Source organism: Ursus americanus, chromosome 30 (genome assembly GCF_024610735.1).
Source record: "Ursus americanus isolate L20-20 chromosome 30, mUrsAme1.1.p, whole genome shotgun sequence".
Classification (NCBI taxonomy): Eukaryota; Metazoa; Chordata; class Mammalia; order Carnivora; family Ursidae; genus Ursus; species Ursus americanus.
In genome coordinates, this window is record NC_142156.1 from 30545690 (window position 1) to 30572995 (window position 27306).

A 27306-nucleotide genomic window follows, 5' to 3' on the forward strand; every position below is an offset into this window, starting at 1 on the left:
GGGTCCGCGGGACCCGGAAGTAATTAGGAAGCTGGGCCGGGAAGTGGAAATCTGGATTGTTTGCCGTCGTTTCTCCGCGCTCTCTGGTTCTGGCACCGCCAGCACCGCTGCCGCCGCCGCAGCCATGGGGAAGCGGCAGCATCAGAAGGACAAGATGTAAGTTGAACCGAGCGGAGCCCCGCTCGGCCTCAGTGCCCGCCTGTCCCTCGCTCCGCGCTGCCCCCCTTCCCTCTCTCAGAGCTGGTTCCCAGAGCCACTCTCAAAGTGGAAGCCTCTGCCCCCTCCTCAGGTGGAGAATTACAGCCCCCTGCTCCGAAGTCTCCCGGGCTCCCGGTTCTAACACACCGTAGGTGCCCTCATCCGAGCGTGGCCCGCCCACCGCCTCGGCGCTGGGCGAGCACGGGCCCCTGGACCGCGCCGTCTGCACTCGCGAGCTCTGCTCTTGAATCAGCCCCTTCCTCTCTTGCTCCTCTAGTCTCCGTGCCTGCTGGTTCGTCGGCCTACACTCATGCTCCGGAGTCTCGCAGTTTAAAACAAACTGGTCTTGCCCCGTGCTTCCCTCCAGCTGCCACTGTGGTTTGTTGTTTCTTCTAACAAGACGTGAAAGACTTGCGTCTGCTTGCTGTGTTCTCATGTTTTTTGAAACCACTCCAGGCAGGCTTTACTCCCCAGCACTACTCTTGTCAGGATCCCAGTAACTTCTCTGTTGCTAAGTCTAGTAGTCAGTTCACAATTCTCATTTTGTTGGGCTTCTCAACAGCATATGACACAGTTGACCACCTCGCTCCTTCTGAAGCCCTTCTTTGGTATGTGGGACACCATACGCTCTTGGTTTTATGTCTGCCTCAGTGGCCTCTCTATTCTCAGTCTCCTTTGCTGGATCCTTCTCCCTCTCTCCCAGACTTCAAACACCCATGTCCTCCACGGTTTTTCTCCCTTTATGTTCTTCCTCGTGATCTCCCCCCTTACATTAGTCAGCTGCTTACTCAACATCTCCAGTTGGAGGTCTGATGGACATCTCAAATTTAATATGCTCCCCTCTCTCAGTGGTCACACCGCCATTCAGTTTCTTAGGTCAGAAGTCTGGGAGTTAGCCTTGGTGCATCTTTCCTGTGGCTCTCTCCAACCCTCTGTTCTTTGGTAAATCCTTGTGGCTCTTCCAGGAACCACTTCTCACTAGTCCACCAGCCCTCCCGTAGGTGGAGTTTATGCCAGCTCCTCCTTGAACCTTTGTAGTTGCCTCCTGATTGGTTTTCTGCTGCCTCTCTTGCTTGTCCCTCTCTACACAGGCACCAGAGGGACGCTTTGAGGAGTTATGTTAGATCATGCCAGGGCCCTACTCAAAATCCTCCAGCAGCTTTCCATCCTGCTTAACGCCAGTCCACAGCTCTTACCCGCTTGCGGGGCCCCATGTGATCCGACCACCGCCCTTCTTCATCTGCTGCCACATGCCCCTGTGCACACTCTTCAACGGCTTCACCCTTTTCTAAAAACTCAACAGCTTTTCCTGTCTCAGGGCTTTTATATGTGATAAGCCTCCTTGGTCTCTCTGCCTGGAAAGTTCTTCCCCAGATCTCCACATGGCTAGCTCCTTTGCATCATCAAGTCTTCTGTTAAATTTTGTTCATTTCCTTCAGAGGAAAGCAGGCCTGTTTGTATTTGCTTATTAGTTTGTGTATCCCTGTGTTTTGTTGTATTTACCACTGTGCGTCTGTATAGTAGGTGTTTAATAAGCATTTGCTGAATGAGTGAAACAATTCAGTCACCAGTTACTTCCAGAGACTGTCCTCTTTATAAAGCGGGGTGGTAGTAAGAGTCTCTTCCTCTTCTCCAGGTACATTACCTGTGCCGAATACACTCACTTCTATGGCGGCAAGAAACCAGGTACGGCGTGAAATCCTTCTGTTCCTTTGGTGTGGATGTGTGTGTGTGTGTGGGGGGGGGTTGTAATTAAGGAATGACGTCTTCACTACACAATAAGACTATAAAAGTTAACAATGAACGAGAACACAGAAAGTGTAGCAGACAGATGGGTTGAGAACACGGATAATTCGCAAAAGAGAAAATACACTAAACACATGAGAAAATGTTTAATCTTGATGGCTATACATACATGTATATACGTTTCGTGAGAGCACGCGTGAGAGTGAGTACAGGTCAGGGGAGGGGCAGAGGGCAAGAGAGAGTCTTAAGGAGGCTCCACGCTGAGCACAGAGTGGATGCAGGGCTCGATCTCACGACCCTGAGACCATGACCTGAGCCAATATCAAGAGTCAGACGCTTAACCGACTGAGCCACCCAGGCGTCCCAGTGGTGATATTTTTTGACATAGATTAAGATAACATTCTTTTTTTCTGTCAGGTTAATAAAGAATAAAAAGAACGATAATACCCAGAGCCATCAAGGCTGCAGTAAAAAGACCACATTCTCGTTAATTGCTGATGGGGATAACACCAGCACAGCTGTTTTGGAAAGCTAAGCCAGGCCCCACAGCAAGGGTGTTAGGGTTGTGGGAGAAACCCAACCGCAGTGGCTTAAGCAAGTATGGACTTTTCCCTCTAAGTTTGTTCTTGACGTACCCCATGTATTATACCTATTGAAACGTTTTTAACCCACACTAGTTTTTGCACTAGGTAGTGTACGTGAACTTTTGCCTTGGCATGGAATTGAGTTGGTGGTAGGAACACATACATGAGGTTACTTACAGAAGAACCTTTCTTTTCTTTTCATCTTAAACAGATATCCCACAAGCAAATTTTCGTCGTTTACCTTTCGATCACTGCAGGTAAGAGTTTCGAGTGTTAATCTGTCCCTCCTAGTTGTGTTCTGATGCTCATTATTTGACGGTGAATCTGATCCTTGGGGATGCAGATGGGGGTTCTGTCTGTGTTCCCTCACCTAGATCTTCCTTGAACTGAGAGAAGGTGACCTAACAGTGATAAGAACTAATACTTTCTGCTCCTTCTGTGTCTGTATGTTTATGCACTGTTTCTTTTAGCCTCTTTCTTACCTTCCAAGGTAAGTAGACTGTTGGTTAGCCTATTTTATAATTGAGAGGATCACCGTTTAAAAGTGGGAAGTCCCTCGCCCAGGTGTCACATCCAGGAAGTGATGCCTTTGAGGCTTGAACCCGGTGGTCTGACTCCAGGCCCATGTCTTTCATGCTTTACTTTTAGTCCAGAGCCTAAGTAGTAACAGCATCAGTGATCGTCCTGATACCGTGAACCCCATTCCCCTTCCCTGGGAACACAGGTTACTGGTGGGGATGGGGAGAGACCCAGCTGTAGAGCCACTCAGATGCTTCTTCCCACCATGGTTGGTGTGTGTTTGAACAGAAGGTGGGTCTGTTGGAGAAGTGGGGCTCGCAGTAATGAACCCCAAGACATTGGGGGTTTGGGGATGGTCCATTTGGGCCTGAGTTTCCCCCAGCTCGAGCTGAGATCGTCCCTGCTCCGGACACATGCATTGTGTGTTTGTGTGTGTGTGTGTGTGTGTGTGTGTGTGTGTGTCCCATTGGGTTCTGATTCCGTAGGTCACGATGAGCCTTGAGAACTGACAGAGCTCTCCTAGTGCTCTCAGCCAGACACCACAGGCAGGTAAGGGTGTAGGAAGGGCCAGGGATGCAGCCACTCGGTCTGCCGCAGGAGGCTCCCGTGTAGCTCTGAGGGAAGGCTTTTCTCTGCTCCTGGCACTTGCTCAGGGAGGGTCAGCAAGTGGGACCCAGGCATCATTGGCTGGATTTCTCCCCGCCCAGTTTTGTCATCAGCCTCGTGGGAATGTGGTCTCCTTCAGAGTGCCTGTGAATGGATTTTATGGAAATACTTTCATCCTTGGTTCCCAGTTCCTCCAAGAGGTCTCCAAACTGTGTTTCATCCGCTTTTTAACTACCTTGGGTTCTGGGTAAAAATGTGCTTTGAGAACATGCACTTCAAGGCCCGTTTGGGAGAAGATGCATGTACGGTGTCTCGCTATTTGGAGCTCGCTTTGTTATTGGGTCGTGTTTTCATCAGTCCCCAGCAGCAGCAGGGTCACCCCTGGGTTAGAGTAGTAGGTTGGGCCAGAGAGGGAGGGGTGAGGTTGCCCCTTGAGGGCTTTCTGGAGCAGCATCTGGGGAGGTGACCCCATCACTGCCAGGCTGTCCAGGTCTGGGGGATTGACCTGTGCTGCCCAAACTTAGAGATGACCGATTTACAAACAAGCCAGGTCAGCCAGGGCTCTTGATGGCTAGTGATGGAAACCCGGTGCAAGAAAAAAGGGTATTGACTCAAGGAAGTTCACTAGGTACAGTCTCCCTTCATCTGTGGGTTCTGCTTTTCCTTTTTTTTTTTTTTTTTTAAGATTTTATTAATTTATTTGACAGAGAGAGAGCCAGAGAGCACAAGCAGGGGAAGTAGCAGAGGGAGAGGGAGAAGCAGGCTCCCCATGGAGCAGGGAGCCCGATGCGGGACTGGATTCCAAGACCCTGAGATCATGACCTGAGCTGAAGGCAGCTGCTTAACCGACTGAGCCCCCCAGGTGCCCCTGGGGTCTGCTTTTCCTAAGCAGGCTCCCCATGAGGTGGTAAATGGCTTGTGACAGTCTGGGTCTCTGCAGACCAGTCTACCCCCATATCCATGTATTAGAACTTACCCAGGGCTCCTAGGGCACTTGCCTGAGTCACGTGCCTACCCCTTGGAAATGTGGGGGGAATTGTGTGCACACACTAAGCAGGAGCAGGCGGGGCACCCCCAGACCAGGATCTGTTGGGATGAGAGAGGGCAGCTCTCAGTAGAAGAGTGTGGCCTACCTGCTATGTGAGGTTTTAGGGAGTGAATTCCAATCCTGCCGCCCCAAAGGCTACCTCCAGGAACCTCTTTTGGGCTTGAACGTGATGACATGTGTCACATGACACGGCAGATAGCACCTCCTGGGACCCTTGCCTTGTATTTATTGGTTTGTGCAGGGAGCTTCTGAGGGGCAGGGATGTGGGGGTCACCTCTGTACCGGCACCCAGCCCTGGCTAGGCAGAGGAGCCCCAGAATTGTTGGAGGGAAGAAGGGAGGAATGAAGGGAGAAGTCACGGGAGCCACTGGGTGACCCACAGTGACTCTGTCCTTTCTCAGTCTCTCTCTGCAGCCATTCGTCTACCCAGTCTGCACCCCTGAAGGCGTCGTCTTTGACTTGCTGTGAGTTTTCCCTCGACTTTTGAGCTAACAAAAGGGGTGAGACTGTTGATACCCACTCAGGAAGGGGGTATGGGACCAGCTGGAGGGTTTGTGGCTTCAGGCGTGCCAAGCCGGGCCACGCTGGGGTCTTGGCAGCCTCGGGAGCCCTGGGTGGCACCTTGGGGACACAGGAGGGACTTCCAGAGCCTCGGGATGAGGCCGCAGTGTTGCTGTGACCCCTGGGCAGGCAGCCTTGCTAGCAGGCGCTACTGTCCCTGCCTCGGGTGGCATTGACCTCTTTCCACACATGGGGGTGTCTAGGGTTCTAGTTGGTCTACCTATACCTGTTTTGGAATGTTAATGAACTTGAGCACTTTTCACTTGATGAAAGCAGAGCCATAATTTAGGTACATACTTTCCCAGTGCTGTGTTTTGAAGCATGCTGCTCAGTTTTATGTTCCAACATAAACGAGCTTCTGTAATTTTTTCATGTTTCAGTCTCTTTTTGGAAAATGTGGAAAATACTTCAAGGTAAAAGGAAAAATTTACAAAATCACACTATCCAGGATAACCACTGTCAACATTTATTCTCCTCTTTTTCTGTGAGTTTATTTCTGGCACGTGGTTGAGGTCATACTGCGAAGATAGTTCTGAATCCATTTTTCACTCAGTTGTGTCATCAGAATTCTCTGGAAGCCTGATTTTTGATGCTGGCCCAGTATCTCATTATATAGACGTATCAGTATTTGCATATGTCTTTGTTCGCTGGCTTGTGTTGTTTATCCATAACCGCAATAAAAACACTGGACGTACGTTGAGACCCACGTATCCAGAAACACTCCTCACTTCCTTGGTCAAGGCAAGCTGCTCGCGGAAGTGAAGCGGAGCCCATTCGTAGGTCTCACCTGGACGCGACCCTCCTGGACGGTGGCCTCGTCACCGGGCTGCGCCTGACTGCCTGGGTGACATTCTCTCTTCTCTCCCCTTCAGTAACATTGTCCCTTGGCTTAAGAAGTATGGGACCAACCCCAGCAATGGAGAGGTAAGCGGCTGGGCAGGAGTTTAAGAGATGCCGAGTGAATGCTGTCCTCTCATCTGTCCTTTTGTTCTGTGTTTTTGGTACACATGAGCGCGGTAGAAGACTGTTCACGGGGCACCGTGAGTGGGACTGTCCTCCCCTCCCTTCCCCACACTGTTCCTTTCTGGAAATGTTCCCTACACGTACACGCATGTACAGACGTACATCTTCTTTCCTTGGCCCGTGGATGCAGTCACACGTGCGAACCCCTCTGTACCTTGCTTGTGCACCCCACGGCATGTCGGAGATCTGAACATCAGTGCGTAGGGCCCTGCCACGTTCTGTGGTGGCTACATGCGTCTTCCTGTGGGGCTGCTGCAGCATGTTTGAAGTTACCCGCTGTCACAGTGGACAGGGACTGCCCTTGCGCACGTTTCTCCAGACACACATATGAGTGTCCTCCCAGGACTGCTGGGTGACAGGGTGGGTGCGGTTTCAGTTTTGGAAGCTACTGGCAAATTGTCCTTCAGGGAAGTTGCAAATGCCTGTTTCCCCATACTCAACGACCATGAGTATCATCAAGTTTTTAGAAATTTTCCTTGCCTCAGCCTGAAAGCGTTTTTTAATTTTTTTTTTTTTAAGATTTTATTTTTAAGTAATCTCACACCCAGTGCGGGCCTCGAACCCACAACCCTGAGATCAGAGTTGCATGCTCCACTGATTGAGCCAGCCAGGCGCCCCTTAATTTGTATTTTTATCCTGAGTGAGGTTAAGCAGCTGCTTCTGTGTCACGCATACAGGCCCAGTGTCAGGAATTCTGTGCCACTCGGGAAGAGAGCCCCAGAGCCAAGTTCCAGTGTAGTCACCTTTTCTGCCCCCCGCTGCGTGCCTCCGTCATAAACTCGTGGGGCTGCTACAGTTCCCACGTTCCGGTGGTCCCTTTACTTCTCGGAGCCCTCTCGTTCCCTCACACTGCAGCGCGGGCCCGTTTCTTCACTTCCTCGGTGGCATCCGGTGGCGAGGTGTGGGCCTGTGCTGCGTGCAGCGCCTGCGAGCTGTCAGCTGTGGGAGGTAGAGGCGTTCACCGACAGGGGGCTGGGGGCCTTGGGGAACGTCTGTGTGGCAGCGCCGTTGAAGCTGAGACCCGAGGATGGGGGGCGATGGTGGCAGATAGAGGCCACGTCACGGGGGGCCTTGAAGGCCCTGGGGGGAGCTCGGGTTTGTTCTGGGGGTGCTGGAGGCTGGGCAGGGTTTCAGGCAGAAGCGTGTCGTGATCTGGCCTGTGTTTTTGTTTTGTTTTAAAGATTTTATTTGACAGAGAGAGAGCACAAGCAGCTTGGCAGAGCAGCAGGCAGAGGCAGAGGGAGAAGCAGACTCCCTGTCTAGCAGAGTCCGACATGGGGCTTGATCCCAGGACTCTGGGATCATGACCCGAGCTGAAGGCAGACGCCTGACCGACTGTGCCACCCAGGTGCCCCTGGCCTGTGTTTCAGAGGCTCGGTTTGGCTGCGGTGGGGAAACGGGACGGTAGGGAGGCAAGGGTGGAAGGTGGGAAAGCAGCCAGGGGGCTGTGCGCCGTCTGCGTGAGAGGTGTTGTGCGAGCTCGGACCGGGATGGGGGCTGAGGAGGTGGCCCAGAGAGGCTGGACCCACGACTGCTGTTACAGATGGACCTGGGGGCCTCGTGGGGCCATCACATCAGGTTCTGTGTTTTTCCCGGGGCCGGGGAGAGCTCAGTAGGAGCCTTCTAGTGCAGCCCCATCTCGGGCGGATTGATCAGTTAGCGTGTCCTGTGTCAGGGATGCCAGGGACAGACAGGTGGAAGCACGTGATCCAGCCTGTGCTCGGCGTTCCAGGCCAGGGGGGCTCAGCAGGAAGGCGGACGCCTCAGAAGCAGAGGTTAGCGGCAGGAGGGATTCGGGTGCGCGGAGTAGGGGCAGGCAGTAGGGTGGAGGTGGGGTGAGGAGAGCCAGCGGGGAGGGTGGGGACTTCTGTGCGACCTTGGAGGACGGTCGACTTCAGGGTGGCCGGAGGAGGTGTTTGAGGCGGAGAGGTTAACCTGATGCAATGCGGCCTGCGTGAGGAGGGCTGGCGTGCCGGGCGAGGCGGGCCGGTTCTGGCGCCGTGGAGCTGAGAGCCCTGTGTGCTGGGATGAGGCCCTGCCCTGCCGCGGAGGACAGCAGCTGGATGAGGCCTGGTCAGTTCTGGGACGGAGACCCGGGAGGCCGTGCAGCGTGGCGGCCGCCGTCAGGGAGGCCCAGGAGGGCCTGGGCGCTGTGCGCTCGAGGGGAGGTAGTGAGGGGGCGAGCAGCGTGAACGGCGTCCTGGTCACCAGCCTAGGACAGGTGAAGTGTCACTGGTTCTTCACTTCGCCGAGGTCTTGTTACCTGTTTCCCAGAGGCCCTTCTGTGCTGTCCGGGCTCCCTGGCCCTTGTGACAGAGTGTAGGGTGCTGTGGGCCCCTCGGTACGGTGGGTGGCTCCCCAGTGGTCCTTCCCCGCCCTTGGAAGAAAGGGGGCTAGACCGGGGGGGGTGTCCTGGGCCCGGCCGCCCAGGGCCGTTGGGCTTGTTCTCAGACGGTTGAGGTGGTGCTGGCAGCCCGGCCTCCCTTAGAGAGAGCTCTCCTTCAGGCGTCTGCTGCGTCCCTCCTCATGGTTTGTCATTCGAAAGCGTGACTGGCAGTGTTTTCCTGTGAGGCCTTCTGCTGGGAGCCACCGTGGGCTTCCAGGGCCTTGCCGTGGGGTCCGTGCTCCCTGCCTGTGCCCCGTGATTGGCTTGTGGTCGGGGTTCACTGCCTTCCCTGACATGAAGGCTGCGTCCGCCTCAGGGGAGCAGCCGGTCTCAGGGCTCCTCTAGGCCGGAGGGTCTGCACCCTGCGCTCCCAGTGGTGGCTTTCCGGCCCCACTCTGCCCCGGGGCCCCTCGTGTCTTCTTGTCCGTGCTTGTCCTCATGGCCTCCGTCTCCTTCCCCGTGGATATTGTCGTTCAGTGGCCTCCGGGGCGCTTTTCGTTACTTTGGACGTTTTGCTTCACGGGTGCGCTTCAGAGCCCCAAAACATGTAGATGCTCGGCTCGGCCTCTGGGCCCGGTTAGCGGGCCCAACATGGCAGCTAACAGGGGCAGTTCACCAAGGGCAGGCTTGGCCCATGTGCCTTCTCGGGGACCCAGGAGGAGCGTGTTGTGTGCAGGGTCATGTTCCCGGGCTGCCTGGGCCCGAAGGAGGAGGGCTGTCTGATGGGAGCAGCCTTGGAGCGAGGACCCTGTTGTCTGTCCTGGAGTCGAATGCCCACCTGCACCGGTGGCGGGATGGTGGGGGGCAGTTGAGTGACAACGGAAGGAATGAAACCAGCCGTGGAGGAGCAGGTGGGGGCTGGCCGCTGCAGGAGGGCGAGGACCCAGGGGCCTGGCCCCAGGATGCCCATCCGGCGTCTCCTCTGTGCCTCGTGTAGGCAGGGCTGGGCCGGGCCCGCACCAGAGTGGCCACGGGCCGCTGGGACGTGGGCCCTCAGTCAGGTGCTCCCGGGCACACAGCTTTGCCTCCCCCTTCTGGAGTCCCTCCACAGTCCCCTTCACTTGCTCCAATCCAGGCCCCCCACTCCGGGGCAGCTTTTTTCCTCTGGCTGCCTGGGCTGTGTTTTATCGTAAAGTTTCCCACAGTAGAGGCGTAAACTGTAGACAGTGCAGAACTTTGAAAAATAGAGGATCCCATCACACTCACTCAGCATGCGGGGGTACCGATTCTTTCCCCTCCCCCCACTTTGTAATGTTCTTTCTTAAGTAGTCCTACAGCAGAACAGTAGGGGCATGCCTGTGTACCCACCACTTAGATGAAGAAATACATTCATTTTTAACTTCAGAAGTAGTCAGTGCATCAGGGCTCACCATAAAAACGTGTCAGCACTTGAGAAGTATAAAACACACCTCCACCCTCGGCGTCTAGGCAGGGGTCGCCCCTGTGAGTGCGCCGCTCAGAGGCTGGGGGTTCCGTGGGGCAGCCCTCCTTATCCACGTCACTTCTGGGTCCCGGGGCCCTCAGGGTGGCCCCTGCGGCTTTACTCCTCGCCTGCAGCTGTAAAGGCTTGCGTGGTCAGAGACTTTGCCCATCTCTCTGCTTCACCCAGCCTCATAGGCTCTGCATTTCTTCACATCAGCCATTTATTCGTTACGACTAATTTTAATAATTCTTCTTCCAGAAACTGGATGGGAGGTCCCTGATCAAGCTGAACTTTGCAAAGAATAAGGAAGGTGAGTGGTCCCTTTTATGGCCATTTCAAAGACTGTGCCACAGACCCCAACGCCCCACCTCTCATCAAGTACTCTGCAGAATCCATCATTCCTTTCTGATCAAGCCGGACACTCAATTTTTCAAATACAAGGGGCGGCTTGGCTGACTCAGTCAGTGGAGCCCGCAACTCTTGATCTCGGGGATGTGAGTTCAAGCCCCACATTGGCAGTAAAGATTACTTAAAATAATAAGATAAAATGGTTGAAGTGGCAGAGGTTATTTGTACTTTACCCCAGTTAAAAAAAAAAAAAAGATGTAACATAATTTTTCCTTAAAGGTCCAGGTAGTTTAAAGCTGGGGGTGGGGTGGGGGGTGAAATGTTGAGTTTTGGGCACTTCTTCCCACAAGGGCAGCGGGGCCGAGAGGGTTGCTGATGGCCTCTGTGTGTACAGTTGGGCCCGTGGGCATGGACCCTGTCTAGCTGCGACCCTGGTCTGCTCACTGCTCAGACGGAGGCCCAGGGCTGGTGGGCGTGGGGGGTGATGGGTTTGCCACTGGTTGTGAAGCCCCACCCCAGCCCAGGGGTCCTGCTTTCTAGTCCTCCACATTGTCCACTGTTGTTGTCAAATATACCAAAGCTGAGTGACCGCCGCGGGCACCGACCTTGCTCTTGACTCTTTGTGGGCCTGGCCCAGTTCTCTCGGCCCGTGCAGATGCCACGGTTGAGGTTATCTGCGCTCGTTGGGTGTGTGCGTCCTGGGAAGATGCTGGGGTCTGACACGCCTGTCTCCCCCAGAGCCTGGCCCACAGTAGGTGGCGGCTCACCGTAAAAGAGGGAGTGGCCTCGACAGAGCAGAAGCACGGTGCTTTGTGGATGGTCTCTGGAGGTCAGGGAGCTCCGTGCTGGTAGCCAAGCACTGTAGACCTTCCGCTCTGAGATCGGCTGACTCCAAGGCCCACAGCGTGTCTCTCATTCAGCACGTATTTACTGAGTGCCTGCTATGTGCAGAGAGCAAAACAGACCACATCCCTCCTGGAATAAAAGCAGCTTACGTTATGGTGAGGGAGGAAGCTGGAAAACAGTTCACCATAGTGTGTCAGATGCTGCTTCTGCCAGCAACCGAAGATAAGGAGCAGGGAGGAGAGGGAGTCATAGCAAGACACGCTGGTGGGGTTTGCGTGGGAATCCAATGAGAGACAAGGCGTGAGGGATGTGGGGGAAAGCGTTCCAGGCAGAGGGCACAGCCAGTGCAAAGGCCCTGAGGAAGCCTGTGTTGCTGGCACAGTGTGAGGCGTGGAAGCAGGGGGCTGTGGTCAGAGGGGTCCGGGTTGGGGACAGTGCAGAGCAGTCGTGTAGGGCACGGGCAGCCACAGAACTCTCAGGTGCCAGCCGGAGAGGAGAGACGAGATCTGAGCGTTCACCTGTTTTTTTTGTTTGTTTGTTTTCTTTTTAACATTTTTGACCTGCAAGCACCTTTTTTTTTTCTTTTTTTTTTTAAAGAAGGCTCCACACCCAGCATGGAGCCCAGTGCGGGGCTGACACTCACAACCTTGAGATCAAGACCTGAGCTGAGATCAAGAGTTGGATGCTTGAGGGGCGCCTGGGTGGCGCAGTCGTTAAGCGTCTGCCTTCGGCTCAGGGCGTGATCCCGGTGCTCTGGGATCGAGCCCCACATTGGGCTCCTCCGCTAGGAGCCTGCTTCTTCCTCTCCCACTCCCCCTGCTTGTGTTCCCTCTCTCGCTGGCTGTCTCTCTCTATCAAATAAATAAATAAAATCTGTAAAAAAAAAATTAAAAAAAGAAAAAAGAGTTGGATGCTTGGGGGGCGCCTGGGTGGCTCAGTCGTTAAGCGTCTGCCTTCGGCTCAGGGCGTGATCCCGGCGTTCTAGGATCGAGCCCCACATCGAGCTCCTCTGCCGGGAGCCTGCTTCTTCCTCTCCCACTCCCCCTGCTTGTGTTCCCTCTCTCGCTGGCTGTCTCTCTCTGTCAAATAAATAAATAAAATCTTTAAAAAAAAAAAAAAAAGAAGGAAGTCCACACAAATCCGTGTGGTTGCCATCTCCTAAGTCTCTTAATCTGTAAATATCCTCCCCCCACCTTTTTCCACAGTGTATTTGTTGGGACTTACTTGAACGTGCTTCCTGGCTGCCTGGTGCAGAGTCGGTGGGGCAGGGGCGGGGCAGGGCGGGCAGTGGGAGCTTGTTGCAGTAACACAGGCCACGATACAGGAGGTTCGGGAATGGGGCGGGGTCTGAGATGGAGGAGGAGGAGGCCAGGGTGGTGGCTACTAGCAGCAGGCTGGGGGCTGATGGCGCAGACTCCTCCAGGGAAGGCCATGTAGGGCTTGGGTTTTGCAGGACCACTAGGAGTTTCCCACTGGGATTGGAGCAGGGGGCTTGAGCAGCTCATTGTCCCTCTGGGTCTCCGTTGTGAGCCTGCTGACAGGGTTCTGCCTCCTCTCTTGCCCTTGGCCCTTGGCCCTTTCTCTGACTGGTTTTGCATGTGCCTTCTTTCTAGGAAAGTACCACTGCCCGGTGCTGTTCACCGTGTTCACCAACAACACCCACATTGTAGCTGTCAGGACCACTGGCAACGTCTACACCCATGAGGTGGGTTCTCAGGAACGGTGGCACGTGTAGGCTTTTCGGCTCTTCAGCTGTGTGGCTCAGGGCAGCCCTGGGCTGGCAGGGCTACGTTCTGAGAGCCACCGGCGCAGTCAAGAAGAGGTGTGCCCTTCCTGTGGCCTCCGGACCTGAGACCTGGGGGGTGGTTTTGTACCCCATGGGTCCGCCCCACAGTTTTGGTCTTCATTGATCAGGCCCTGGGAGGGAACCTGTGCTCTGAGGACAGGCCCAGGGCCGAGGGGAGCGCCGAGTCGTGTCCCCCCGCCCCCACCTTGTGCTGGAGTCCCCAGGTGGGCTGGCAGAGGGCACAGCAGCAGTCGCGTTGGTGCCGTATTGCAGGGAAGCCCTCTCTGAGCTGTTTTCCCACCTGTCCCTGGCCGTTGGCAGGGTCTGGATGGCCAGCGCTGCCCTGGGGGACCCAGGGGTCACTTTTGCCCAAAGAATGCACAGATTTGGTGGGAGGGGCTTGGTAGAACTGCATGGCCGGCCTTGTTGAGCCCGTTTGCTGATGTCAGATGTGTGTCACGGGAGTGTCCTTCGGTGAGCCTTGCTGAGATGGCTGATTCGAATATCTGGAACTCAGCAGGCTCTGCGCTCCATGGCGGGGCCGCTGCCGTGAGCCCCTGGAGGGTACGTGGTCGGGGCGGGCACGATAACCGTGGGCTCCCTCCTGGCTGCAGGCAGTGGAGCAGCTAAATATCAAGGCCAAGAACTTCCGAGACCTGCTGACGGACGAGCCCTTCTCTCGGCAGGACATCATCACTCTCCAGGTGGGTGTCCCCTTGCCTCTGCTGTGCCCAGGAAGGACCCTGGTGCCCTCTGCCAACCCCGCCTCCCCGCCTAGGCTCAGGGGCCTGCCTGGTTGCGGTTTCCCAGCTGCCCCCAGCTCCTGGCAGCGCCCCCAGCTCCAGCGCCCCTGTTCTCTGTCAGCCCGGGTCTTCACACGGCCGCTTCCGTCTGGCTCTCGCATCTCCTTCCGATGCCTGTCCTTGCTGTGTCAGGGCCGCTCATCTCTGCCCCCAAAGCCATCTCCGTATCCAGGTGGGAGAGGACAGGCTGGTGTGTGTCCTACCCCAGCGTTGAACATAGAACGTGCCTCTAGATGTCAGCCCTGAGTGGGTTCCTGAAAGACCTGGACTTAGAAACTCGGGGGGTGGCCTTTGTGGGCTGTTCCTGTCCTTGGCTTGTTCCATCCTCATCAGAGGTCTGCGCGCGCTCCCGCCCACAGGGGGCCTCGCCGTCGCCAGGGCTCGAGGCGCTGTGGGCTCCGTGTCTGGCAGCCACGCTGAAGGGAGCGTGTGGGGGGGGTGTGGGAGGCCTAAGGTAGCTGCCCCGTGTCTGACCGCACCCCCAGATGAACATCCATCCGTGCTCATCAGCCGTGTGACGGGGAGAAGGGGACATAGTTTGGTGTGCCACTGTCCCCACCCTACCCCTGCTTGTGGCCTTGCCCGGGCAGAGCCCGCTCCTGACCCCTGGTGCCCTCCATTCCCTGCTCGACACCTCAGATCTCTGTGCTGCCCCTGGCCTCGTGCCTTCCAGGCCTGGGACTCTCAGGCCACCCGCCCGTCCTCTGCTGCCCGGCTCACTCTGCCCCACGTGTTGTTTTTGCTGCAGGACCCCACCAATTTGGACAAATTCAATGTCTCCAATTTTTTTCATGTGAAGAATAACATAAAAATAACAGATCCTGGTAGGTACAACCACAGCTGGCCTGGGTGCCAGGGGTTTGGGTGAAATATGTAGTGCTTTCTGGGGAAAGCCCTCACCTTGCTGGGGGCTGGAGCTTCCAGGAGTCTTGCTCAAGCCCAGACTGGCTGATGCTTCACTTCTGTGTGGAGGTTGGCAGGACCGCACTTGCCCACACCCGCCCACAGGGGACCTGATGTGGGGAGTCCCAGCCGGGGCCCATATGCTTGGTGGGCACAGCCACCTATGGTGGAGGCCTGGCCCCCGCCTCTGCCCCACTCAGGGCTCCACCCCAGGGCCCCTTGGGGCCGCGTCCTCTCCCAGGTCCTCCCCTGGCTCCTTAGAAGTTGTCTCTGTTCCCACTGCAGGGACAGGTGATGAGTGCAGGCTGCTGGGTCCCTCTGGCGTGGAGGCAGGTCCTGGGGTGGGGGGGCCGGTGACTGGGGCCAGGGGGCAGCTGGGGACAGAGTCCAGAGCTGACCACAGCAGAAGCTGCAGCGGACTGACTTGCCACCCTTGTGGGCTCTTGCCTCGAGCTCTTCCCCGCACCCTCTCCCCTGCATCGTAGCCACCAGGAAAGTGTCACCGTGTGGAGGCTCGGGTTACGTGGCCTGCATCCTCCTCCGGGCTTCCGCTGTTGCAACTGGCTCTGGCCTCCTGTCCCCGTCATGCCTGTCTGGGGACACTGCTGGGTGATCGGCTGAGCAGGGCCACCGTGCTGTTTTGTAGATGAAGAAAAGGCCAAACAGGACCCATCTTATTATTTGAAAAATACAAATGCCGAGACCCGCGAGACACTGCAAGAGCTCTACAAGGAGTTCAAAGGGGATGAGGTCCTGGCGGCCACCATGAAGGTCCCCGAGAAGAAGAAAGTGGACAAGCTGAATGCTGTGAGTAGGCAGAGGGCCACACAGCTTCCAGTGCGGCCAGCCTGCCCATCTCGGCCCCTCAGAGGGGTCCTGGGGGAAGGAGCTCGTGGGGGCCCTGGGATATGTTTGGAGGGAGGTGGCCGGGACCCCTCACAGCCCAGCTGCCCCTTGGGGGCCCAGAGGCGGGCTGCACTGAGGCTGGGCCTCAGGAGGCTGAGGGTGGCAGATGCGTGTGCTGGGGGCCATACAGGGTCTGTATCTCACCCTGGCCCGAACTGGGCAGCCCGGAGTTGATATGCTGGGTGGACCTCTGCCTGGGTACCACGTGACACTGCATCCTCAGGACAGCAGGGAAGAGACAGCCCCTGGGACTACCCTGCAGAGCTGGTCAGTTGGTGCCCAGAGGAAACCCAGGGAGAGATGACGGGTGTCTCAGGGTACCGTAGCGCTGAGGGGAGGGGACAGGTGGTGCCCTCTGCTTGGGTATCACGTTTGCTTCTCGTCGGCCCCGAGGCCCCCAGTTGGCAGTGATGGTGCCAGGATTTGTGCCCCGACCTGTCAGGCCCCAGAGCGGCTCCTTCTCCTGTTGAGGCAGGGCTATGGGGGATGGGGGATAGAGGGGCTCTGAGGCTTCCTCAGAGAATTATCCAGGGAAACTTGCGAGAGAAAAGAAAGAAGGTTGGTGTTCACAGCCCCACTCCTCTAAAACAACAGTGCTTAGCGTTTTGGTGTATTTCCTTCTGATGGGGAGAAATCACCTTTTTTTCCTCCTCTGTCTCGGACAAAAATACAACATATTGGGGCTTATTTTTTCCTGACTAAAAAAGCAATGTGTTTACTGTAGAAGATTGAAACCTTTGAAAAGGAACTAGAGTCCCTCGTACTGTGAACCCAGCAGTGACCAGTTCCTAGTTCTGTCCAGGGTCTCAGTTACCATGAGAGCCTTGGCCAGCTGGGCCTCAGCCTCCTGCCCAGGCGGGGCCCTCTGTTGCACGTGTCCCCGCTCGGTCCCCTCACTCCCTGAGCCCTTAGAGGGCCAGGCCCCCTGGAAGTCCCCGCTGGGCTCTGTGGGTGGCAGCCAGGGACAGCTTCTTAGAGGCACTGAGCGGGCCTCAAGTGGTGGGGTCCGGGCCTTCCAGCCTCCCGGGGCACTGCTCATGGGCCGCCTGGTTTTCTCTGCAGGCGCACTATTCCACCGGGAAGGTCAGCGCCTCCTTCACCTCCACCGCCATGGTTCCGGAGACCACGCACGAAGCAGGTAGCTGCCCGTGCACCTCCGTCCCCAGTAGTGCGGCCGAGGGCGGGCGCCCTGCCCCCCAACGCCCCCCATCCCCCACCCAAGCGTCGCTCCATCTGTGCCAGACCTTCATGGGTGCTGTGGCAGCTCTGGTGTGGTCGGGCAGTGACGGGCCCTTTCTGAAAGTGTGTATGTATCGGGGGGCGGTGGGTTTGGAGACTGCAGTGGGGGCCCAGCTGGGGGCAGGAGACCCTTGGGCTCCAGCCCATGTCCCACCATGGCACCGGCCCCACACCCCTTCCTCTCGTGTTTTTGGCCTACCAGGCCCCCACTGTCCCCTTCCTCCCACTGATCCCATGTCCAGGCTTTTCCAGTACCCCCCCCCCCCTTAACTACTGAGCCCTGCCTCGTCCCTCTGCCCCTACACCCACCCTGCCCTGTGGCCCGGGGCCGACCCTCGGGCTCTCCCCGGAGCCTGGTGTGGGTGGGGGGTGCTGCCCCAGCCGGAGGGCAGTACAGAGCTCGGCCTCGGTTCGCAGCTGCCATCGATGAGGATGTGCTGCGCTACCAGTTTGTGAAGAAGAAGGGCTACGTGCGGCTGCACACGAACAAGGGCGACCTCAACCTGGAGCTGCACTGCGACATGGTGCGTGTGGCCGCCGTCCCCACCCTGAGCCTGCGCTCCTTTCCAGGGTCTTAAATCCATGCCCGCACTTGGTACGCGCTGGTAGAGCGAGCGAATGTTCCACCTGGTCCCTAGAAGGCCTGGTGCCCGCACTTCCCTCCCCTGTGAGCCGTGCACTGCGTTTCCTGGGCCCGTGTTCTGGGCGGGGCGTGCGCACCCATCACTCAGAAGGGGTCAGGCTCCTTACACGCGCGCGCACACACACGCACACACACCCCTGCCCCCCACTTGCTCGAGTGTCTCTCGGCGGCGCTCGCTCAGGGTCACGGCAGATGCAGGTGTCCTGTCGTTCAGCCTCATGGGTCCTGCTTTACTGTGTCCGGCCGGGCAGCTGAGCAGCACCCCTGCCTGATAAGGGCCCTGAGTGGTGCTTGCAGTCCTCCCGTCCGCTGCTCCTCACCTCACGGAAGTATCTGGGCTGTTTTGTAGACGCCAAAGACCTGTGAGAACTTCATCAAGCTCTGCAAGAAGCAGTATTACGATGGCACCATCTTCCACAGATCCATCAGGAACTTTGTGGTGAGTGACGAGAGTCTGTGCTGGCCGCAGACTCGCGCCTCTGCAGGGGTGCGGGACTCGTGGCCGGGGCGAGGGCTGCCGGTGTCTCCTGTGATCGTACCCATGAGCCCCTTCTCGGGTGGGGAACATGCGGGCTGACCCCTAGGTGTCCCCAGCCCGGCCATGCTGGGCTCGTGCAGAGAGGCGGCCCGAGAGGGCTCTGTTCTTACCAGCAACTCAGCTGCTCTCGAGCCCACCTGGCCGGTGGGGAGTTGGTTCAGTCGGTGGTGGGCAGCAGCCGGAGGGCCAGTGGGGCCTTGGGCGCATGGGGTACAGCTTGCTGACTGGCTTTGGTTCCTCTCACAGATCCAGGGGGGGGACCCCACCGGCACAGGCACAGGTAGGCACTGGTGGGAGGGCTTCCCCGGCAGCTTTGGCTGCTCTCTGGGCCATGGCGGGTGGGTGGGCGGGAGGCGTGCCGAGAGTTTGTATGTGGAATCTGATAGGCCGGCCACCAGCCTGCTGTGTGACCTCAGGCACATCCCTCAGTTTTCTCTCTTTGAGATGGTTGCAAGGCCTAGATGGATGGGGAGAGAAACACGATGCCCTCTGGCTGCTCTAGAGCCCCTTCCGGGCCTGTCGGCTCCGAGGCCCAGGCCGCTCACTCACTCGGTGTGGTGTGAGCGGTCGTGACCCGCAGCTTTCACCCTTTACTCCTTGTACTAGGGGTCCAGCCCCACACAGGGCTTCGAGGGGCCTGGGGGCCGGGGGTAGATCCGTGGGGAGACGGTGATGAGGGTCCCTCGAGGCCAGGGGTGCCCTCTGAAGTACTCGTCAGTGTCCCCTTGGGACTTAGCACAGATTTCCAGAGCTGGCTGCATGCAGCTGGGACCCAGTCATGGCTGCTGCCAGCCGTGCTTGCTTCCTCTTGCAGGCGGGGAGTCGTACTGGGGAAAGCCCTTCAAAGACGAGTTCCGGCCCAACCTCTCGCACACGGGCCGGGGCATCCTCAGCATGGCCAACTCGGGGCCCAACGCCAACAAGTCTCAGTTGTGAGTCAGCGGGCACCTGTGGGTGGCTCCTCCCTCTCTGCTTTGCCCTAAAGGGGCTCCACCTGAGTCCCACCCAGACAGTGGGCAGCGCCCTGGAGGAGATCACATACCACCCCCGTGTGTGTGCCTTGGGGTGCGTGCCCACGAAGCCATAAACGTAGGTGGTTGCTCAGAGACCAGGGAGGCTGCAGGAGGCGGCAGGTGCTGGCTTGGGTGGCGGGGGAGGGGCGGTGGCCTAGGACATGTAGTGCATTTGTCGAAACGGGGCGGCCCGGTGAGGGCCTGAGAATTGTGCTTGCAGCGCTGGTGTGTCTGATGCCTGGGACACCCAGCCTCATCCTAGTGGGTCAGCCGAGGGGGTGAGAATAGGCTGGAAGTATGGGCCTGGGCAGCCCCATGTCCTGGGAAGGGCAGGGGGTGAGGGCCCAGCGGGAGTGAGTGTGGGGAGGAGAGCGGCCAGACCCAGCCTGGCAGGGGCAGGGGCCGAGGGGCGTCTTCGGGGTGGCGGAAAGACAGTTTTCTGGAGGAGCCTTACGCCATGGGGCAGGCAGGCAGGGGAGATTGGTCTGTGCAGTGTGGGGGCCGGTGGTCAGGGATGGTGGCATTGGGGGTGGTGGCTTTCCTGCACATGTGATGGGATTCCCGTGCAGAATTGTCCGGCTGGGTGGAATGGGGGTGCCTGTCCAGCCAGGGTTTCTCTTGACCTATCTGTCCTTCCCTCTCTGGGAGCTGTAGGAGTTCACCTGAGTTTCATCATTTCCAATTTTTAAAAATTCTTTGGTTTCTGCTTGTTCTTTGTTGACTCTTTCCTCTTTGCTCTCTTTTTACGAGGAGGTTTGTATTTTTCTTCAGAGCTTTTTAGATTAGGCATCTGTATTCTGGATATTTTTTCCAGGTGTTTCCAGTTGGAAAAACTGCCCATGGTATTTTAAAATATATTCCAGTATGTCTCTCGTACAGTTTTTAGTTGTACTTAAGGGACTCTACCCTTAGTTCATTGGTTCATGGGGTCTCCAGAAGTTTTGGAAGACTTTAGTTTTTTGAGGTGGGAAGGTTTTAATTTTTGTTATCATGTCTTTACACACCGTGTCTGTACACGGATGCGAACCAAGTGTTCTGCGTCCCTCCCGCTGTGCCGGCGTCACTTAGAGAGTAATCCCTGCTTTTCCCGGTTCAGTTGCAGCCCTGCCGCTGACTCGTCTTCTCACGTGAGGTTGCCCGCTGGAGCTCTGGTCAAGTGTGGCGGCTGGGGCCACCCGGACCCCGGGCCATCCTCTCCTGAGGGGGCCCCGTCAGGTGGAACACCTCCCTTTTGTACCCTGAGGGTCTCCGAGCTTCAGTGACTTGTTCTGGGTGATTTTCCACGAATCCTTTACCTGTAGGAGGTAATCCTACTCAATCATACTGGCTCTCTGTAGGAAGTTCTAGTAGGGGAGTCCACCTTCCCTGCTTCCACAGCATGTTTTGGCTTGATTTGGTTGTTTCCTCTTTAATATGAAATTTTAGATCATTTTTGTTTTTAAAGATTTTATTTTTATTTTTATTTTATTTTAAAGATTTTATTTATTTATTTGACAGAGATAGAGACAACCAGCGAGAGAGGGAACACAAGCAGGGGGAGTGGGAGAGGAAGAAGCAGGCTCCCAGCGAAGGAGCCTGACGTGGGGCTCGATCCCACAACGCCAGGATCACGCCCTGAGCCGAAGGCAGATGCTTAACCGCTGTGCCACCCAGGCGCCCCAAGATTTTATTTTTTTAAAGTAATGTCTGCACCCACCGTGGGGCTCGAACTTATGACCCCGAGATCAAGAGTACACGCTGCACCGACTGAGTCAGCCAGGCTCCCCAAACTTTAAAATCATTTTCTCTAGAGCAAACTCTAGGGGTGTTCTAATTGGAGTGACAGGACATTGATATTTTGAAAGGATAGATGTAGGACATCTTCCATTTAAGAACGTGGCTTGACTTTCCCTGAGGGTATGTTTTCTGTCTTTTAATGTGGTTTTGGAGTTTTCACCTGGGTTCCCTGCCTTCCCAGATAAGGCTACTTAAGGATTGTATAATTTGATTTTTTTTCTATTTATTAGAGAGAGAGAGCATAGGGGGAGGGGCAGAGGGAGAATCAGGCTCCCCGCTGAGCAGGGAGCTTGAATGTGGGGCTCCATCCCAGGACTCCAGGATCATGACCTGAGCCACCCAAGTGTCCCTAATTTGATTTTTTTTTTTAAGATTTTATTTATTAATTTGACAGAAACAGCCAGCAAGAGAGGGAACACAAGCAGGGGGAGTGGGAGAGGATGAAGCAGGCTCCCAGCAAAGGAGCCTGATGTGGGACTCGATCCCAGAACGCTGGGATCACGCCCTGAGCCCAAGGCAGACGCTTAACGACTGTGCCACCCAGGCGCCCCTAATTTGATATTTTTAAATCAGAATTCTTTGCCAATTCTGTTGCTTATATAGGGAAAGTTTTTTTGGGGGGGTGCCTGGGTGGCTCAGTCCAGTGCCTGCCTTCAGCTCAGGTCATGATCCGGGGTCCTGGGATCGAGCTCCACATCAGGCTCCCTGCTCAGCGGGGAGTCTGCTTCTCCCTCTCCCTCTGCCTGCCACTCTCTTGCTTGTGCGTGTGCGTGCCCTCTCTCTCAAATAAATACAGTCTTTTTAAAAAGTCTATTTTAGGGGCGCCTGGGTGGCACAGCGGTTAAGCGTCTGCCTTTGGCTCAGGGAGTGATCCTGGCGTTATGGGATCGAGCCCCACATCGGGCTCTTCTGCTGTGAGCCTGCTTCTTCCTCTCCCACTCCCCCTGCTTGTGTTCCCTCTCTCGCTGGCTGTCTCTATCTCTGTCGAATAAATAAATAAAATCTTAAAAAAAAATAAATAAAAAGTCTATTTTATATCTACTTTATTAAATTCTCTTATAATTTGAATAGTTTTTATTAAGAGTGTCTTGGGTTTCCTAGATACGGTTATCAGCACAAGGTAGTGTTCCGCTCTTCCAGCCTGAACACCAGCCCCCTCAGGGTCAGGCCTGCAAGGAGAGGACGTGGGCACCCCGCTCTCCAGGTTACATGCTGCTTTACCATCTGATCATTTGTTGCTGGGCCTACTTTTTGGGAGAGGCTGTGTTTCCAGATGCTTTTCTCTTAGCATCTGTTACTCTGGTCAGACCGTTTTCTTTTCCTTCTGGAATTTGTGGATAGAAGCTCTGGGTTGACCAGCCTAGCTGTTACTGTTTTGTCCTGGAGTAAACCTGGGCTGGTCCTCGCCACACTGGGCGCTCCGCCGGCCACTGCTTTAGGCCACTTGCCGCTGTCCTCACCCCTGATCCGGGTCTGCTGGCCGGGCCTGAGGTCCAGTGTGCACAGCCTGGGGAGGCTTGGCGGACACGGGGTCTGCGTGGTAAGTAGCATGCCAAGGACAGCTTGTGCGGACCCTTCACGCTAATTCCTTAGTCGGCTTCCACTTTGTGGGCCATCTGGGTAGCTTCTGTTTCTTGCCAGAATGTAACTGGTCCATCTCAAGATTTCCAAACTTCTGGTGGCGTCTCCCTTCCCGTCCATCACCACGTCTGCATTTCCGCTCTCCTTAATGGCTTACGGAGGGCTTTTCTGGTTTTATTTTATGTAATTTCCTTCTGTTTCCATCTCCCTGGCTTCCTTCTGTTTCTCTCCTTTCTCAGGCTCCCATCTTGCTCTCCACCACTGCTGACGGCACGTACTCTCCTGTCTTCGCAGGTCACAGAACTAATCGTAGACTTGACTTCCTTTCTGGTATATCTTTGTTTGTCCTGTCGTTGCTTTTCTTGCTTTCTTTTTCTTCAGGACTGTTTCATTCCCTCTTAAGCTTCCTGAGCTGCGTTAGAAACGTGCGGTGGAGAGACCTCTTGGTGGGCAGAGTTCAGGTCTGCACAGTGGTGGGTGTTGACGTCTAGTCGGGACTTGCCCGCCGGCCGTGTCTGGTCAGGCCCGGGGGGCTCCAAAGGGGTGCTGTCCCCGGTGGAATGGGCTTCAGCCTCTGTCCCTCGCCGAGTGTGCGTGCCGTGAGCCGTCGGGGACGTGGACGGCATTGCACGGTGTCCCAGGAGGGCTGCCCGGCCCACACCGCTTCTCAGGGGACCCCACCCCAGGATGCTTCTCTCCATCTCTTGTTAGACCTCTCCTTCTGTTCTTTTACTCAGAGCTTTCCAGATTCCTGAAGTTTTAGGGCTGTCTTTATGGCGCACACCTAGATTTGGGGTTAATTCAACCTGATGGTCTTAGGTGCGTACTTAACTTTCCAGTCAGTAACCATATTTTATCTTAATGTGTACTGCCAGGTTACTGTTTTTTAAAAATATTTTTCATTTCTTCCTTTCCTCTTTCTCCCAGTTTGGAAGTTACGTGTCACTTCTGGCTTTAAGTAGATTTATTTCAAGCCTGCAGTTACCAGTTCATCTCTCTCCCTCCCTCGCAGGCAGACCTTGCCCGAGCCGTCGCCCCAGCCCAGCCAGCTCACATGTTCATATCGTTGGGCATTGAAATTTCACTCATTTTTACACCAAATTAGATGTGACAGTTTACTAGGTCAGCATTTATGGGTGTTTACCCACGTTCCTTGGTGTCTTTGCTCCCTTTCCTGCCCGTCTGCTTTCTTCCAGTTCAGAGTCCCTGCTGCTTCAGCTGCTGTCGCACCGGGACGGGCTCTGGTGTCCAGTCTCCCTCTCCACCCACCCCCCCCCAACAGTCTCTGCCTGCGGGCTCTGGCAGCGTCTGTCCGCCCACCAGAAGTTGGCAGCAGCCGAGGCTGGAGGCAGAGCCTTCCTTGGCCTTTCCTGGGCAGCTGTGCCCGGGGCCTTCTCCTGGGGAGCTGGGGTCCCGGTGCCCCTGGGTGGCCTTGGCTGACAGCCTGCCCTGACCAGGCAGGGTGTGGGGGCCGCGCACACATGTGAGCTGCAGCTTCCCGGAGCTGCTTTGAGGGGACGGGGATGCCTAGTGTGTGCCCAGAAGTCTTGGGGGCCCAGCAGGCTGGGTGGGGAAGGCTGCCGGGCTCTTCCTGACCCCCTGTCCTCCTCGCCCAGCTTCATCACCTTCCGCTCCTGCGCGTACCTCGACAAGAAGCACACCATCTTCGGGCGGTAAGAGAAGCTGCTGCTGACGGCCGGGGCGCTGCTGCGGGTGGGCTCCTTGCCCAGTGGGACCCTCTCGCTGCCTTTCCCCTTGCCTGGCTCCGTGCTCACTTGCCCGCATGACCATCACTGCTGAGGTCACGGCCATGCGGAAGTGGGGCCTTGGGGCCTTTCTGTTGGCCAGGGGATGGTTGGCTCCGCAGACCTGCTGGCTGAGGGGAGGGCCGCTCTAGCCCCCTCTGGCCGGCTGCCCTGTCCAAACTCACCCTCCTCGGGCTGTCCTCTGGGTGCTTCCAATTCTCAAGCCTGGGCCATGTCCTCTCTGTCCTCTTGTCCTGTGAAGGCCCAGGTGGTATTTCCAGCTTGTGGCCTCATGGCACGTCACGCCCCTTGGCTCGGCAGCCTGTAGCACAAAGGGCACTATGGAGAGTGTGGAAGCAGTGTGTGCGGCTGTGGCCCACCCGCCCTGCTCTCACCTCTTCCCCCACCAGGCCCCTCATCCCCGTGGCACCTTCTCAGGCCCGTCCTCCTCCCCTCTTCCTGCCATGCCACAGGGACTTGGCTCTTGGGGGTGTGCTGCCCTGGGGCACATTCAGAGGTACCCCCGTCCCTTGGCCGCAGGGTTGTTGGGGGCTTTGACACACTGACAGCCATGGAGAACGTGGAGAGCGATCCCAAAACCGATCGCCCTAAGGTATGTGCCGCGGGCGAACCGAGGGAGCGCGACGGCCCGGGCTGGGCACCGGGCAGGTGGGTTTGGAGGGGCCCGCTGCCTCCTGCCGCCCGCTCACTCGCCTCCTTCCGCTGCTAGGAGGAGATCCGCATCGACTCCACCACGGTGTTTGTGGACCCCTATGAGGAGGCCGACGCCCAGGTGAGGTGGCCACGGGGCGGGCAGGGGCTGCGGGGAGCCTGCCCGGCCTGCGGGGCTGCGGGCCAGCTGTCACCCTGCTCCGCCGTAGATCGCCGAGGAGCGGAAGAAGACGCAGCTCGAGGCGGCGGCCCCAGAAAGCACTGTGAAAACACAGCAGCCCAAGCCGGGGAGCCAGGGCCCCCAGACGTACCGCCAGGGGGTGGGCAAGTACATCAACCCAGCAGCCACGTGAGTGCGGCGAGGGCGCTCGTCCCGTTGCGTGGTGACCTCAGAGCCTCCCGGTGCCCACGGGTGAGAACCCGCCTGTGGCGAAGGAGTGGCGGGCATTGGGGGTGAGCAGGTGCCGTGGGGGCCACGGTGCAGGCTGGAGCTCGAGGACTCGAGCTGGGGGAGGGTAGTGACTGTGTGACCTCACAGCCAGCCGGCGCTGCGGGAGGGCGTGGGCTCCCAGCTCGGGGGCTGGTCCGCACCCAGCAGCTAGAGCGGTTCTCCTCTTTCCAGGAAACGGGCAGCAGAGGAAGAGCCGTCAACCAGCACAGCTGCTCCTGTGGCCAAGAAAAAGGCCAGCCGAGGCTTTGGGGACTTTAGCTCATGGTAGCAACGGGTCTACCCCTCTGGAGTCTCGGAGGGACTCAGGGCGGGGTCCTGTGTCCACACCACGGAGTTTTCTGTCCTTCCGACTACAGCTCACTAAAGCTCTTGCTTGTTGCCCCGAGTCCCCTTTCCTGGCCCTCGGAGTCCATGAGCCTTCCCAGCCCGAACGCACGTCTCCGATCACCAGGCATGGGCTGTGGCCCTTAGGCCCGCCTGCAGTGTGGGCTGGGGTCGGGGAGGAAGGCGGGATCTCTTGACCCGGGCTTTCCTACCCTCCCCCACCCCGTTTTCTTAAGGACTGTTTACTCAGCGTGGCCCCTGGGACCTGGTTAGAAACAGGTTTGTGGAGCCCGGACCTCCTGGAGGGGGGCCGGTGCGGGGGAGGGGGCGCAGGGGCGGGGCTCCACACCTGTGGCTGCCACACCTGGAGGAGTGCCTGCCGCCAGTGGCTTGAGGACCCTCGCCCAGAGCCTTGACACGGGTTTCTAAAACCTCTTCTGCTGCCTCTTGCCTGGACTCCCTGGGGCCTGGCCGCCCAGCAAGGACTCTCAGCCATGTTCCCGCACGGGCCTGCTCAGCCCGGTGGGGGCTGCACCCAGGACCCCCTGCCGCTCTGCCTCAGGATGGTAATAGGAGCGCTGGGAGCCGGGGCCCAGCCCTGCAGTTCCTGGCTGTGCCCCACACCCCGCCCTCCGCCCTCAGGGCCTGACTTCGTGCTCACTTGACCCTTCACCGCAGCACTAGGGCTTCCAGACCAGTCTCACCAGCGTTTCCAGACTTAAAAATCCCTTCCCTTGACGTTATTTTTCTATAAATGTAAAAAAAAAAAAAAAAACCTCACAAAAAAACCTGTAACATTTGCTGGCCCGCCCTTTGTTTTCTGTTCATTCTGTAGCCGGTGCCAGCGTGGCTTCGCCGCTCCTGACCTTGACACCACCACCTCGGCTTTCCCAAAGCACCTCTGCAAAAGCGTGGGGACAGCCGTCCACCCCTCACACCCACTCCCAAGGCCTGTCATCTTCGGGCCGGCACGGGCCACGACCCCCTCCAGCTTGTCACACTGCAGTCCTCACTTAGGCTCCATCCTTCTTTCCCCTACCCAAACCTCAAATCCATCGGCACGTGTCAACAGCTGCTCCGGAACTACTGAGCTCCTTTTTCCACCTCTGATGCTGAACCCCAGACCCAAGCCTGGTCTCACCTGCCTCCATCCAAGCCCCGTGTGCACGTCCACACAGGTGCCCTCCGGGCTCCCTTCCTAGAGCTCGTCGGCCCCGTGTCTTCGTGCTTCACACCAGGCACTGGCTGTCCTCTGTGCAGAGAACAAAGTCTGTGTTCCACATGCACCCTGTCCTCTGCAGCCCTCTGCCTATGACTGCAGCCAGGGACCGGGCTCTAGAGCGCCCGCTCAGCCCTCTGTACCCAGGGCCAGGCCCTCGTCCCTCCTCACGACCTCTTCACCACGACCCCTCCCAGCTACACCGAGACATCGAAGAGCTGGTGAAAAGCTTACACTCCAGTGTTTGTGCCGAGAATGCCTCCAAGAGCCTGGTTCACCCAGGAGGAGAGGGCTGTGTGCAGGGACAGCTGTGTAGACACACTGGCAGGCCTCCGGATAGCTGCTGGTGGCTCAGGGTGTGGGTGTGGGTGGGGGTGGAGGCCCTGGAGAGGGAAGGTCCCAGACGGTTCCCAGACTCC

At 57.1% G+C, this 27306-nt stretch overlaps 1 protein-coding gene across 3 annotated transcripts; it reads left to right on the plus strand.

Moving 5' to 3' along the window:
* PPIL2 (peptidylprolyl isomerase like 2) lies at positions 1 to 27017 on the plus strand. 3 transcript variants are annotated; one of them, XR_006780555.2, is made up of 20 exons: positions 1 to 156; positions 1835 to 1884; positions 2740 to 2785; positions 5103 to 5165; positions 6135 to 6186; positions 10353 to 10404; positions 12902 to 12993; positions 13689 to 13778; positions 14626 to 14701; positions 15427 to 15587; positions 16749 to 16824; positions 17343 to 17449; positions 17918 to 18007; positions 18353 to 18386; positions 18921 to 19038; positions 24093 to 24149; positions 24762 to 24834; positions 24952 to 25014; positions 25103 to 25305; positions 25516 to 27017. XR_006780555.2 is itself a non-coding variant. In XM_045802533.2 (20 exons), exons 1-20 carry the CDS (start codon positions 125 to 127, stop codon positions 25610 to 25612), a joined length of 1569 nt encoding a protein of 522 aa, XP_045658489.1. In that variant the 5' UTR covers positions 1 to 124; the 3' UTR covers positions 25613 to 27017. The 3 variants fall into 3 exon arrangements, 2 of the variants coding, with proteins under 2 accessions (XP_045658489.1, XP_087713664.1); XM_045802533.2 differs by having other exon boundaries at positions 25103 to 25242; XM_087857538.1 differs by lacking the exon at positions 5103 to 5165 and having other exon boundaries at positions 25103 to 25242.
* Positions 27018 to 27306: the final 289 nt, after the last annotated feature.

Bases quoted from the DNA above. Each gene is read 5' to 3' on its own strand.
- PPIL2 (XM_045802533.2), top strand. From the start codon at position 125: ATGGGGAAGCGGCAGCATCAGAAGGACAAGAT. The intron at 157-1,834 runs GTAAGTTGAACC...CCTCTTCTCCAG, and splicing joins CAGCATCAGAAGGACAAGAT to GTACATTACCTGTGCCGAAT. The intron at 25,243-25,515 runs GTGAGTGCGGCG...TCCTCTTTCCAG, and splicing joins TACATCAACCCAGCAGCCAC to GAAACGGGCAGCAGAGGAAG.